The sequence below is a fragment of the Microcebus murinus genome, chromosome 4, assembly GCF_040939455.1.
Source record: "Microcebus murinus isolate Inina chromosome 4, M.murinus_Inina_mat1.0, whole genome shotgun sequence".
Lineage (NCBI taxonomy): Eukaryota > Metazoa > Chordata > Mammalia > Primates > Cheirogaleidae > Microcebus > Microcebus murinus.
Genome location: NC_134107.1, coordinates 30,536,698 through 30,552,048, shown reverse-complemented (window position 1 = coordinate 30,552,048; position 15,351 = coordinate 30,536,698). Strand labels below are relative to the sequence as shown.

Sequence of the window (15,351 nt, the reverse complement as noted above, 5' to 3'; positions counted from 1 at the left end):
AATTTCTTCCTTCTTTTCCTTTACAAAGAATAAGGAAAAGGAAAAGAAAGACAGAATTCTGAGAGAAGACAGGTGGTCTTGGGAAACATGGGCAGTGGGCTCAAAGATACCCATCTGATTAAAGTTCATTGCATCTTATTAGAACTGTAGATGTAAGAGTTTGTAATCTTTCCCAGACAGCACGACAGGGATGTGATTGACTATGACAAATATATTTTTGGCTTCACAAGATGAGCTGCTGCCCAACTGATTATTCTTATAACCTATTTGAACCCTATTCACCCGAGAAATCAGAAGGTTAATTGACTGATGGGCAGGGATGTTCAACTGACCACCACAACCTTCCCAAGAGCTGATGTCCCAACAAGCAAAAGGACATGTTTTCTCAATTTTAGCTCTATTGTCCCCACACCTCTTCCCTTCTGTCCTCTCTATGCCCTTGCATGTCTCTTTCCCAAGGCAGACAATTCAATTACGCTAACATTCCTTGTGATAATGATAATAAGTTGGGGCACAAAGAGTAAGTCCTGATCCTCAGAGAGATGGCAGGACAGTGCACAAACAGACAAGAAAACACTTAGCACGCTCTGTTACAATGCAGTGCTGTAAGAGAGGTCTGAACAAACTGTCACGAGGACAGACTCCCTGGAAGAGACCCAGCTCAAATGTTACCTCTTCTGAGAAGGCTTCCCTCCTTCCCCGAGCTGACGTGGAAGAGGATTCAATCAACAAATGCTCACTGCGTGCCCTGCATTAGGATCTAGGAGGGTGTGAAGATCAACCAGTCCTCAAAGTGCTAACTAACATTCCAGGGAGAGGAGCAGGTCCAAACAAGAAGATAAACAGAAAATAGGTAAACGTTGTCATTAATGCAGGGAAAGAAGCAAACCAGGGGAATGAGGTAGAACTAAGAAAGGGAGATCTATTTTAGATTTAGATCTATTTTAGAGAGAAGAGAAGGCCTCTCTGAGAAATGGGATTTCAGTTGCAGACTATAGGACAAGAGGGTGCCAGCCATGTGAAGTATGGCCCTGGGTGGAGGGTAGGAAGCAGTCTGGGGAAAAGAGAAAGGAAAATATGGGTGAGACCATGGGGTATTTTAACAAACTCAGAGTTAGGAGACTGTTCGGCTTCCAAGTGAGTGATACGGTTGTCTGGGCTGATGTGATGGCCGTGACGATGGAGAGGAAAGCCCAGACCCAAGGTCCCTTTTGGAGAATAGAACTCAGTAAGCTTGTAGGTTGGGGCTGATAGAAGAAATAAAGGCAGGGGTAATATCTACATTTCTGGCTTGTAATGTCCAAGTGGCATTTACTGAGGTGGGAGAAACTTGGAAGGGCACAGGGATGAGTCTGCACGGAAAAAAAGATCAAGAGTTTCGTTGCACCATGGTAAAGTCAAGATGTCTACGCACTGCACAAACAGAGACATCAGTCAGGTCGTGGGATATGTGAACCTGGAGCTTGGAGAAAAGATCTGAGATAGAAACGTACATTCGGCAGTTAATAGGATTCATGCGGTATATAAATGCCCACCAAGTGATTCAAAGAGAAAGCAAAGCCCTACAGGAGGCTGGGATTAAGACTGAGTCCAGTGAAGTTTCATAAATGAAGAAGAATTTCAGCTAAGGAGACTTAGAAAGGCTTAAAGTAAATCTCTAAACACACATACACACACACACACACAATCCCAGTAACCACTATGGAAATACATCCAACTCTACTTTGCCAACTCACCAGGCTACAGACAAGCTGGCTGCCCAATCTGTCGCTCTGCTGATCACCAGGGTGGACCGTGTGGATCTGGCAGTGTAGGCAGGTGACCTTTCCCTCCCTCTCCCTTCTGAGCTGTGCTTCCCTCTGCTGTGGCATCAGTCAGATAGGAAGACTGCGGGAGCGCCACCCTGCCCTCCCCTACAGGAGCCTCCAAAGCGAGCAATTAATGAGCCTCTGGTTCTAATTCTCTCCTTCAACAGCATCTTCCACAAAGATATATTCAAGACCTCACCTCCACGGACCAAGCCTCCCCTTTAGCACAGAAACATGCTTCTATCACACCCACCCTAAAACTAAAATTAATCAGCCAAAACGTAATCCTGTTGTGCTCTGGATCTACTTCCATTCCCATCCTCTCCTTGACTACTAGTCTTGAAGAAAGTAGTTTACATTCATTTTCTCTCCACCCATTCTCAACCCATACCAACTTGGCCACGGTTGCCAACACTTCGCTGACCCTGGTCTGGCAAAGGTCAGTGATGGCCCTGAAATTGGTTGACCCAATGACCACTTTACAGCACTTCCATTATCTGACCATCTCTGTAGCATGTGGCACTGTCCGCCGCTCCAAGACACGGGCTCTTTCCTGAGCCTCACTCCTCACTTCTCGGCACCCTGCACCTGGTGAATCACCTCCCTCTGCCCATCTTTGGACACTGGAGCTCTCCAGGACTCTGCCCTCAGCCAAGTTCTTTTTTCTAGTCCCATGATCTGCGTCGGTGGGCATGTTTACTTCTGGGATCACAAGGAGCACCCCATAATAGCCCCAGAAGCTCGGGGGGGGCATCTCACCTGATGTCTCTCACACACACACACACAGATTCGCAAAGAATAATTCTGACCCAGTATGCTGAACCAAATTCACTGTCTTATTCAAACCTGCTATTTATCTCCTGAATTCTCTGCACTCACCCCACCCCATTTGCTTAGGCTAGGAACTGGAGAAATGGCGTTAAGTCCTCTCTCTCCTGCTCACCCCTATATGCACTCGGTCACTGAGCCTTTCTAAATGTCCTTGGAATCTGGTAATCCATACTCATCCCTATGCCCCAGTTCAGGCCATTATGTCCCACCTGAATTATTGCTGTCATCTTCTAACTGCTCTCAGGACCCTTGCCTCATCTGCCCTCCAATTCACATCCCACCTAACATTGCTATGATAACAAAGATTCGGAGATAACCTTAGTGTCTGTCACAAGGACTGGCTGAATCAATAATATATAACCATACAGTGGACTATTATCAGATATTAAAAGGGTTTATGTGCTATATATGTGTGTGTGTGTGTATATCTCTATATATAGATATCTCTCTCACACACATGCTTATATACCTAGAAGCATTAAGTAAAAAGCAAATTATACAATGCTCTATATAAGATAGTCAATTTATACATTAAGAATAGGATGTTTAAATATGCACTAGAAAAATGTCTCAAAGAGTACGCAAAAAATGAGTATTTCTGGAGTACAGGATTAAGGTAGGAAACAGTCTTTTACTTCTTTATGCCATTCTGTAATAGTTGAGGTTTTTGTTTTTGTTGTTAATAAAGCCACGTTTTGTGTTATGGGAAAAGATCCAGTGGTTCAGAAGACAAAATGTTTAAAATTTTTATTAAATATTTTGACACTTTGACAATGGATAGTGAATCTTTCAAACCCCTTCATTTGGCTGATAGTTAGTTTATGTGCAAAATGTCTTTTCTACATGTAGATTGAATATAACCCATGACAGCTTTACCCAAATACTGGAAATATGCACAGTATGTCTCTGTCATAGTAAATAACAGGTTTGTCACTATCAAAAACAGGCAAGGGAAGAGAAGCAATTTCCAATGAGACTTCAGCTGGCTTGTCCTACCTTCTATTGTCTGGCAGTTGAGCCACTTAAATTAAGTTGTCCTAATAAAAACACAAACACAATGATAATCAATGTCTCAGAACACAGAGTCAACTAATATGAGAAAATCAGGGAAATACAGAGGTGTGATCTACAGGGCCTTGGATTATGCATAAAATTGTTCTTTAATCTCTGAACATACCCTTATATTTACCAGTGGAATCGAGCAGAGAAATGTCAACGTACAGGCATCTTTGGCCGGAGGTTGACAGAATGCCTGACTTCTTGAATCAACAGAACAATGCAGTAGGTATTCCAGAAAGGGATTATTCAGTCCACTGCTCACCTTTCCCCAGGTAAGGACTCCACGGGAAAAAACACTGGTAGGATATGAAAATAGCCGCTGTCAACAATGGAAATACCAATAATAGTGATGCTCCAGTTCCCAATATATTTGTCTATATTGTCCCTTCTGGCCCCTTCCATTAAACTCACCACTCTAGATAGAAAGTAGATTAATGTAACTAGAGTCAATTTCTTTCTCTAAGGCAGAAATTTCAGATAACCATCTTTCCATTGGCTCATCCTTGGAAAGACTGGAGGGCAGAGAAGGGCTTCTGTTGTCTGTCTTTTAGCAGCTGTGAGGGACAGCCACCAAGGTAAAACTTTATTTATGTAAGGTAAAACCTTATTTATTTAAGGTAAAACTTTATTTATGTATTTATTTATTTCCAATTGACAAAAATTGTACGTATTTATGGCATACAACATGGTGTTTTAATGTATGTATTCACTGTGGAATAAATAAATCAAGCTCATTAACGTATCTATTACCTTACATGCTTACTATTTTCTTGTGGCGAGAATACTTAAAATCTACTCTCTTACCAATTTTCAAGTCTACAATACATTGTTACGAGTTGTACTATAGATCACTGAAATTTTGTATCCTTTGACCAGCAAGGTATAGTGTTTTGTTACAGATGATAGCGTTGCAGAGGTCTTGACAGTCAGATTAAAAGCAACCGCACTTGTTCTTTTAGTGTCTGGAAACACCTGAATCTGGAGTCTATGGCGGAGGCTGTCGCATGCTATGCAGAACCCCCAAGCCCCCACCCGTGTGCTGGGGGGCTTGAGAAGTGACACCTCTTAACCACATCCCCCTCCCGTCAAACTGTACCCGCCACGCCCCCTGCCCCAGGTAGAAAGGCCAAACCTCTTTCCTCAATTCTAGACCATTGGGTAAGGCCATCCCTGCTCCAGAGCTCACTGTGGGTGGGCTGAGCCCTTTGTTGTGACTGTTTCAACCTGTGGGTCTGCCCGCCTGCCCTTGCCTCCTTCACTCCTTCGTGAGGATTTATGCTGAAAGCTCCCCCCAGTAAACTTGGCACACAAGTGTCCATCTCAGAGTCTGCCTCCTGGGACCAACCAGCAACAATGCCTCAAACCCAATGTATCAACGTCTGTGAAAAGGATCCAAATTTAGACATTCTCAGACTAAACAGGAGTCCTCAAACTACGGCCCGCGGGCCACATGCGGGTGTTTTTGCCCATTTGTTTTTTTACTTCAAAATAAGATGTGTGCAGTGTGCACAGGAATTTGTTCATACTTTTTTTTAAACTATAGTCCGGCCCTCCAATGGTCTGAGGGACAGTGAACTGGCCCCCTGTTAAAAAAGTTTGAAGACCCCTGGACTAATAGATAAACTCATACAAAGGACGAGTTCTTCATTTGAAATGTTTGCACTTAATCATGATCTAAAAATCAATGATCCATTCAGTGCTAAGATTCTATGATGATTTGACAAATGTCTGCTGATTGATGACCTTGAATTCCAGAAAAACACTGGGGGAATAGATGCCGTCCATAATTCTGTTACTCCCTAATCCATTCTTAGAAATCAGTCCAATATTCACTCTTGACACTCTTCCTAGACCATATGTTGCATCTAAATTTAAAAAATGATAGCTGAACAAATCCTCCAGGTACCAATGGGCACTGTGGATTGTCTGAGATGAGTGTTGTCAGTTAGTAACCACCCATGTCACCCCTAAACAGGTCTGACTGTGCTTTGTTCACACGGACTTCCATCCACCTTCCCAACAAAGCTGGCTGTCAGATCCCAATTGTCCTTTAATGACAGAGAAACAAATAAAAAACCAATTCTTTTCTGTTTTCTTTTGCCTCATCTCCCTTCCTACACTGCTACTCCTTCCATTTGAAATTTTCTGGTTTAATGTCTACAAATGTGTCTGACAACTGGTTTCCATTACCTAAACTTAGTCTCACTTTTTTTCATGGTAGCATTTTCTTTTGAATGTCATGTCTACACTCAAAGAAAAACTAACTTCTTTCTGTAATCATTGCTGTCTTTGTTAGGCATTGCCTCTTAAACTTTTAAAGATTCTTTAAGAATTGAAGATTCTTAAATACTTTTTTGTCATTGTTGTTATCTTGCTTTCCCTGATCAAAATGATCGGAGACACCCATTGGAGCAACAAAACAGAAACAAAAACAAAAAACAAAGGGAGAGTTTGTAAAATTTTAAGGAAATGTAGAATAACTGCAAAATATGGATAACATGAAACACAGTAGAATTGGGTGACAGAAAAGCAATAAACTCAGTAATAGCATAAAATCAAAACTTCTCTAAGTTTCAGTTTCTCCATCTGTAAAATGAACATTATATTCCACAGTTTTTCAAGGATTTAATGAAGGCATGTATATATAGAGTCACATACACGTGGAATAAGTTCAAATGAACAGTCCTATTTATATTTGTTTATGGTCATCTCTATGAACGCTGCTAATACACTGCAATTGTCTCACTATTAGCAAACCATATATTTGGTGGGGAAACTTATTTTAACCAAAAGAGAATGGAATGCTCTGGGAATTGGGATTCCCAAAGGACTGAAGGGCTTCCAAAAGGAGTCAAGCCACCAGTCTGGACAAAGTGCTGACATTTACTGCCATCTGTCGGATGATGAGCAAACTGTGCCACTCTTACAGAAATATAGCCTCTGAAAGATTTCTTCCTCGATTCAAAAGGCATCCCTAGGTCATCACTGTTAGCATTTGTTGCAAAATAAACATCAGCTCCACTTCTAGAAGGACAGGGAAGATAGCTGTTTCAGGAAAGAGCATTAAGTTAAGTCACAACCCCAAACAGCCACACTTGAAGATTGCAAAAGAAAAAATAAGTTCTAGGGACTGCTAAATGCTCAGCTACATTTGCCACTAAGAAGCACATACCCAAGGCTCAATATTACAAAGGATGGGACCCAGTAGTCGTGCCTGGACTGTGTCAATGCACAGGCTCTAGGTGAGACAATGCTATGGGCTTCCTGACAACCATTAATCACAAAAGAACTCTCCATTAAGAACAATCCAGAGCAAAGTTGAAGGAAATAACAAGAAGTGGCTAAGGAGTTTAAAAAAAAAAAAAGTAGTTTGAATTACCTCTCATTACACAGAAATGAGATTTTGAATAATTTTTCCAATCCCAAACCACAACACAATGGTATATCCTAAGAAGATGGAATCCAAGTTCTCAGTCTCTCCATAGCTGCCTTGGAGAGGTAAGAGATCAAGCAGGTGACATGAGTGACATGGTCCCAGAAAAGACTGTGCCCAACCTGAAAAGCACAGGCCTTGTCTCAGGAGACAGCCATTTCTCAGCCCCAGCTAACCCCTGCCCTGATGGACTAAGAGATATTGGTCTCAGAGATAGGTTGCCTGGGATTAAGGCCTGGCTTTGCCACTCACTAGCTGTGAAATCCTAGGCAAATTACTTAATCACTCTATGACTCAGTTTCTACACCTGTAAAATGGGGCTAACGATTACCCCTGCTGTATCATATTGTTGTGGGGATGAAATAAATTAACACATGTTGAAGTGATTAAAACAATGCTGGGCTGTAATTACTCAGTACCAAGACAAAAGGGCAGGTTCTTTGTCATCAGGTCTCCCAATTTTTAAGAGAGGCCAGAATTAGGATTTTTTTTAAGTATAGGCAATATTTTTTAAGTATAGGCAAATAATTTTTTAATATTTTTAAGTATAGGCAAATATTTTTAAGTATAGGCAAATAATTAAAACATGTTGAAAATCCTCTGGGAGACAAAAAGAATATGCCTGGGGTCCACCTACAGTCCAAGGCACCGGGCTCCTCATTTCCAATGCTGCTCAAAGCACATGAGGCTGGGAGGCAGACAGGTCTCAGTGCCGCTTCCAACTTTGTCACCAGCTTTGTGCTCCTGAGAGCACAGTGGCTGGGAACCCAGGACGGCAGGGCCACATGACCGAAAGTCCTGTGCCAGATTACGAACAGCAAGTGACAGATGGCCCTCCTGACCAAACATAACAGAAGAAAGTACTGTCTGTGATTTAAATGAAGCTTCTCATATACAGGGGAGTGCGGGGACAATGTCTCCCTCCTTGTCCCTAAGGACTTCATTCAAGGTCTTTAACATTTGCCGTCGTGTATCCCAGAGAGGACCCGGACTGACACAGGTCAAGTCCAGCTGCCAAAATGGAGTTCATTCCTTTCTGTTGTGTTTTTAAAGGACAGTCCTTGCTCAATGAGTCTATAATCCAAAGCAGCTGCTGAGATAGCCAAAAACACCAGACGGCAGTTCAGCAAATAGCGGTCATATCTGCTTATCTAAATGAGATGTTAAATAAATAAATGAATGAAAAATAAATAAATATCAACACAGTTGACAAACAACATTAAAAATAAAACAAAGCACTAATAAAGTGAGGTATTCTTTTCGAAATTTTCAAGATCTATCCTTTACTCTCCTTTAATACTGCTGGCCCATTGTCTTTTCTGACATCATTTAAAACCAGACAGATTTATAACGAGATGCTAGTCCTTTTCTATTCTACCGACAAATATGCAGCCCATCTGCCTCCAATCAATGATGGAGTACGTGGAGATGGAGCAATGAGATATTTTTAAACACTCCTTTAATTAATTCATTCCAAGGACTTGGCACTTGGAGAGTTGCAGGGTGAAGGGTGGGCAGAGGGAGGAGAGAATAGCTCAGGATCCCGGTAAATAAAGAGATTTGCCGTAATCTGGATTCTAAAACCCTTTCTATGAAGCATGCCGCCTGCCCCCAACAAGCTGTTAAGGGCATGGAAGCAAAGGCTGAAAGCAAGGCAGTGTCTGGCATTTGTTAGATTTTTTTTTCAGACTGCGAGGACAAGTTCTGAAAATGCAAACAAAACTAAAATTTTATCTCAAGAATGATGCTTCTGCCTACTATTGCTAGAAGTTGCAAGATTGTTGGTGTTTTATTAGATTAAAAATGATTAAAGCAGGCAATTGAAACGAAGAGTAGATTCAGTTGATTCCGAGAGACAAGCCAGTCCAATGGAGGAAATTTCAATATGAGAAACAATCTAGTTTGCCTTTAAAGGGGGAAAACAGACATCCAGGCATTGTGTGAAACAGCCATGGAGGAGGGTGGGGAAGGGGGATTTTCATTGAAATCAACCTTGAGCAGCGAAATATGAAAAGGTTTTGCAATCCTGGAACTGTAGGATTGATGGCACACTGACCCAGAAATCTCACACCTAGCTGTTATATATTGCTTGTTTCTTCAGCTGAAGAATCATCTGTTAAGGACTTTTCCTTGTCTAACACATCCATTAAAGCCAAAGTCAACAGAGACAACACCTAATCGTGTTGCATAAAAGAGAAAGAGAAGGGGCCACAGATACTGATGAACAAACCTATTTTTTGCTTTTTCATAACCCGGCATTTCTGCTTCCCAAGTTTCATTTGGATTTAGAAATTATTTCTTCAGAATTAAGCTTCCAATTACTCATGAGAGACTGTCTTAGTAAACATAAAATAGCTTTCTCATAGCTCTACTAACATCTATTTTACCCAAGGATGCCAATTTCTATATTCTGGAAAATGAGAAATGAAAATTCCAGCGAAGCCTAAGGCATGCAATATGCAAACCCTTCTAGACCCCAGGCGCCTTGGCCTCTACCCACTTTCCAATAAGTCTGCTCCACCGACTGACCTCAACTTCATTCCCAACGGGAGAGGCAGAAGGCAACTGTTATGTTTTGCTTTTGTTTGCTTGAAATAATAAATTCAGGGGGTCTCCTCTGCCAAGGTTTTTCTGCTGTCAGCAGTTTTCTGTTTCACTTGCTCTCTAAGTCAAACTGAAACCCAAGCCCTCGTGGTTGGCTTTCGCCCTGACCCCTTGGCTCCTGAGAGCTGATCAGAAAACAAATTGCCTTGAGTCGCTGGCTTATGGGGTGACCTAGCCACCTCCAGGAACATATTTCTAAAATGCCTGCCTCCTCACCATTTGGACACTCCACGGTGACCCAGTCAATAACAGACACTAGCCTGTCTGCCACCAACTACTTATAATCTCTTTCCAATTTGGATCAGGGACCTAAAAGCCATCTCAGTAATTCTAGCCATGACAGGGAAAATCAGAAAAAGAGAATGTTCAACTACCAAATTAGACCTTGCTTTGTAGGAAAATACCTCTTAAGGCCTGGGAACTACCAGAGAGTCCACTGTTGATTTTTATAGACACTGGATGCTAATAATCCCAATTCCAAATAATCAAAACCCTCAAGTAACCAGACAATGGTTGGGTCTGCTCTGCAAAAGCAAAGACCAAGTGCACAGATTATAAAAAGAATATTCCAAAAGGCAATTTGCAGGATATATATGCCAAAGTTTTGAGAGAAAGCCAATAATCTTTTGCACCAACCATGCCTAGCACGCTCTTCAATGATAACTGATATATCCAGATGATAACCTCAAAGCTTTGCCAAGTCCTGGAATCTTCCTGGAAAGATGACATTATATTCTATATATATAATTTTATATTTAAAGTCTATTTTCATTGGACTGCCTGCTTCACAGACTTATTGGAAGAATCAAATGTGATGATGTACCCAAATGAGCTTTGAAAGTGGAGTGCTAAACAAACACAAGACGTCACTATTGCTTCTAATAATTCTTTAAAAATTGGTAATCAACATATGTTGTTGATGGTAATGACATCACTGAAGAAATGTTATCCAGAATGGTTGGTTTGCCATATTACCCCATTCCCCAAACATTCTGGATCAAACAGAGTTGAACTGAAAATACATAAATTGGAAGTATATAACTACATTGCTATTTTTGCTTCCTCCTCAGCAATGTATGCTTCAAGGAAACAGTTTCAATATTGTTAGAGGGCAAAGGCTAACAAAAGAAACCAGCCCCAGGAGTCTTAGTGAATTTTCCTTTATAAGCCACATTAACCAAAGATATCAGAACAGGCAAGAGAATTGCACCAACCCACATGAACAATTTACTAATAAAAGTCATCAGCTGGGGCTAAATGTCTATAAGCCCGACTCCTAGACTGTTTATATCTCTGTGTCCCCCAGAGTGCCTTACATGTTCTACCCAGTAAGTACTGGTAGTTCTGGTACAGTAGTACTGGTAGTTCTACCCACTAAGTACTCAGTAAATGTTCCTGGAAGAAAAGACAAAAGGAAAGAAGAGAGGAATAAAGGAAAGACCAGCACTTTTGAGAATGTCGCGTGTACATCAGTTCCTGTTGTTAAACAATGATGGGTCATAAGATCTTTCTATATTTGTTTCCCAGCCTTCCAAATTTTTCCAATTCTTTCATCTCTTAAATTCAAGTTCCTTCGGCCAATCTTTTCTTAACCATGCACAGTGCACAAAGATGGCATTAATTGGAATGCTGAAAATCACTTCTGCATTATATTTAATGTCAAATCATTTGGCAGCTCTCTTTGTCTCTTTGAGGACAAAGGTGAGATAAACATACTTAGTCTGGGGATTTTTGTGGCTGTCTTAACCTCTCCCTCCTCTGTCTGGTCTTCAAAATAGGGAGCAAGTTGGACACAGGATTTGAAAGAGTATCATCATCCATCTTTTTCACAGATGTCTTCCAATCTAGCCTTCACAAGCAGGGTACATCTAGAAGGGCCCTGAAGGGACCCAGAAATGCCTCTATATCTTTGCTACTATGGAAGCCTTCTAAATTAAACAAGGGAAGGCACTGATGTTGAGGCATATGGGATCTTAATATTTATTTCTAGCGATCCGTTTTAGCAAAAGGTACCACCCTCCTTGTGCACAGGTGTCTTTCTGGCGCATCCTTTTAGAGAAGAAATAATCTAAAAGGTCCATACTGCTGAACTGCTAGGACAAAAAGAGAAAAGAAATTTCGTGCTGTGACAAGATGCCAGAGCTCTCTGGAAGGACTCCAGGGTTCCTTCTCCTGGACACAGAGAGACAGTTTTAGAAATATTTTCCCGTTGTCAGAGGCTGGAGTCTAGAGATCTGGCTTTGGACACAGCTCCTCACTCCTGCTTGCAGACCCATTTCCCTAAAACAAGCCTGCAGAGCTGGTAAAATGCATCAAAAGAAACTGGAAAGGGTCAGCACCAAGGACTCTCCACTTGAGCCCAGAGGAGCCCCTGGTATTTGCGTTTCACATAACATGGATCCTGGGGTCTTTTGCAAGTGGCCAGTGCAATTTTAAGAATTAACCAAAAAGCCGAGCTCCCGAACCAGTCTTTCAATTGCCACACAGGCTCTACCAAGCCAGAAAAGTTTCCTGGGAGATATTGGTTCAGGGACTCCTTTTGCCTCTTGCATCCCCATCGCCCTCTTCCTAACGACCACAGCTGTCTTTATTTATCGCTGGGAGTTTTCTCCGAGTCAACTGCGCTCTCAGGAGGCAGGAGACGACTCCAGGGCCGCAGGCAAAATAGGGAAGCCAACGCTACACCCGCCAGAGTCTGCGGACTCCTGCCCTTGCCCAAAACCACGTTTCCCGCCTCCTCCCGGGAAGCACCCAAATCTCTTCCGCGCTTCCTTAGAGCTGGCCAGGGAGATTCCGCCATCCCGGGACAAGGAGCGACGCGAGCGGGCCCAGGATCTCCCTGGCGACCCTGCAAACTGGCGCTCCAGGCCGCGCGCGCCGGTCCTCGCCCCGCCCCAGCCTGGCCCGGGCTCATTCATTCCCGGCCGGTCCCCACCTTCCAGCCGGAGCCGCGCTCGCCGCTCCAGGCGCTGCTTCCCGGCCAGAGTCTGCTCACACCGTGCCTAATCCCTTATTGTTTTGAAATCTCAAAAGTAACCTCCAGAGAATTTCTTCTTCACACTCTTTTTCACGTCTCCAGCGTACCTTACCCCTTTAAATAAAATAAAACCACCCTCCGTCTCTCGCATCTTCCAAAGGGTTAAGCAGCAAGCTCCACCAAAGAAATTCAATCCCCTCCGCACCATCCCACCCCCAGGCTAGCCACCGCTCCGTCGCCGTCTCCGAGGCCCGGTGGCGACGTCTCTCAGTCCCCATCCCAGACAGGGGGGCCACCACCCCGCGCGCAGGCCCGGCTTCCCCGCGGGTACCGAGAAAAGCCCCCTCACCCTTCCGTGGATGCCATGGTCTAGGGAACGCCCCCTCCTCTTCGGCGCTCTCCGGCAGCGGCGGGCGAGGGAGCGAGCGGGTGCCGGGGTGAGCGCAAGTGTGGCCGGGAGCGGTATTTAAGGGGGAGCCTCTCCCCGCCCTTCCACCCCCCTCCCGGGTAAGCCCTTTAGCGCCTCAACGGGCGCAAGAGGCTCCTGCGGGCGCTAATCCGCGTCCCGGCTCTCCGCGGCGCGCGACCCGCGCTCCCCTCCGCCGGCTGGGGTGGCGCTTGGCTGGGAACTCGGGGGCGCAGAGGGTGGCTTCCCCGAGAGAGCGCTGCGCCCGGGGCTGTAGGAGGGCGCACTCCGGCAATGCGTCTCTGCCGCCGCCGCCGCCGCCGCTGCCACCTGTGCTTTGCTTTGGGGATCGCGGGTGCGACGAGCGGCGGGCACGGAGAGTGGTGGCAGGGGGAGGACGGTGAGTGTGTGTGCGGGGGAGTGTGAGCGTGCGTGCGCGCGTGTGCGGGTGTGTGCGCGCCGGGGGAGGCGGTGGAGGCCGCTGCGCCCTGGCTGGGAGCCGGCCGGGGAGGGATTGCAAGGTTTAGCCCCGCCGGAGCTGGGGATTTGCAGGCGATCCCTCGCTATTTTCGTCGAGAGCTGACATCACCCGCGCCGCCGCCTCGAGCGACTCCTTTAACCGCCGCCCCCCGCCCCCCATCCCCAGGCGCGGTCCCTCCTCTGTCGTCCCTCCCCCAGCCTCTAGCCATAAATTAGCCGAATAAGAAAAGAGGCCCCGCCGCTCGTCCGGGAAGGCCTGGGCAGCCGGTGGCAGGAGCCCAGGAACTGAGGAGTCGCTATTGTTTCCTCTCAAGTCGGCGTGGCCCCGAGTCACCTCGCGCGGGGTGAAGCGCAGGCGACGGCGTGGAGACCCAGGATGCCCCTCCGTCCCCGCCTCCCTGGAGCAGCCTCGGGCGCTCGCCTCCCCCCGGCACATCCGCTTCAGCTCACACTCACCCCCGAGCTCACAGGCGGGCACACCCACCCCATCCTCCCACGTCTGGGTCCGGGCCCCGCGGAACCCGGCGGCTGAAAGACGCGGTGGCGCGGCCGAAACGCGTCCCAGCTGCGCGCCCTCCCCCGCGGAAGCCCGAATAAATCTCCGGCCTTCACTTCAATTATTCATGGAGATTAATATTAATGCAGCTCCCTGGGGGCGGCGGGAGGGGTGTAAGGGAGGTGGTGGGTTTTTTGCGTTTGTTTTTTTTTTTTAAGCCGAGAGCGGTCGGCCTCGGGGGCGCAGGTCGGGAAGGCGCGCGGAGTTGGCCCGGGCGAGCGGCCGGGGACGCGTCTCCACCCACCCGGCTCTGCTCCCCGCAGGCTTCCGAGTCCCGGGGGTGGCGCGCGGAGACAGATGGGCTCGTGCAAGGGAGAGTCCAAGCCTCCCGGCCGGCTTTGCATAATAATGTCGAACCCCGTGCAGCTTTTATTATCGCGGGGACACGGCAAACACCTACGGCTCCACCACCTGCCGACCCTGTGACCGCGGGGAAGGCAAAGCCTCGCTTTACGCGTCTGGACAATGGGACCCAAAATAATCCCCTTTGCAGGGCCGCGGTGAGAATTAAACAGGCTCTCGTGAGAAAAAGATTTGCAAAGTATAGACGCGCCTGGGCGATGTCAGCGGGGCGCGCCTGTTTCTTGGGACCAACATGCGTGGGGCGTGGGGCGAGGTCTCTGGCCGTGTTCCTAGGCACCCGCCCCTTCAGTCTCCTTCCCCCAGAGGCGCTCTCCGGCCCGCTGTGCTGAATGTCAGCGAAGGAACGCGGCCGGCCACGTGGAAACTCGCGGAGCCGGTCCAGGGATGGTGCCCGAGGAGCCGAGTCCCAGCAGGACTGGGGTGGTTAAATGCCAGGCGCCCGTATCGGGAGGCTGGAGTTCTTTACCCTCTTCCAGCAGAGTAATCTGGGGCAATTCCTCAACTTCGCTTCATGCCGTCTGCAAAATGGGAGTATCATCTCTCACCTCGCAGTGCTAAGAGAACTAAAGGAAATTAAAAAGATATGCGAAGCTCCTAAACTGGAGTCTGGCATCCAGTAAATTGTCAAAAAAAAAAAAAAAGTTCAGTTTAATTCTAATGGTCCTTGAAAAATAGTTTTGGGCAAAACGTCCAAGGATAAATAGGCACATGAGAGAAATAACAAGAAAAAGAAGGGGGGGATTATATAAGCTTAAAAAGTAAATTTCTGATAACCTCCTTCCTTCACCCCCCTTTCCAAAATCTGAGTCCAAACATCTTCCTCCATCCAGGCCT

At 45.9% G+C, this 15,351-nt stretch overlaps 1 protein-coding gene across 1 annotated transcript in view; it reads right to left on the bottom strand.

Moving 5' to 3' along the window:
- Window positions 1–13,703, bottom strand: part of SLC1A2 (solute carrier family 1 member 2) — a 145,026-nt gene extending 131,323 nt beyond the window's left edge. The window contains exon 1 of the mRNA XM_012755408.3: window positions 13,062–13,703. Coding sequence (XP_012610862.1) covers window positions 13,062–13,078 — 17 coding nt within the window. The 5' untranslated portion in view covers window positions 13,079–13,703. The remainder of the gene's footprint in view (window positions 1–13,061) is intronic.
- Between the last annotated feature and the right edge of the window lie 1,648 nt (window positions 13,704–15,351).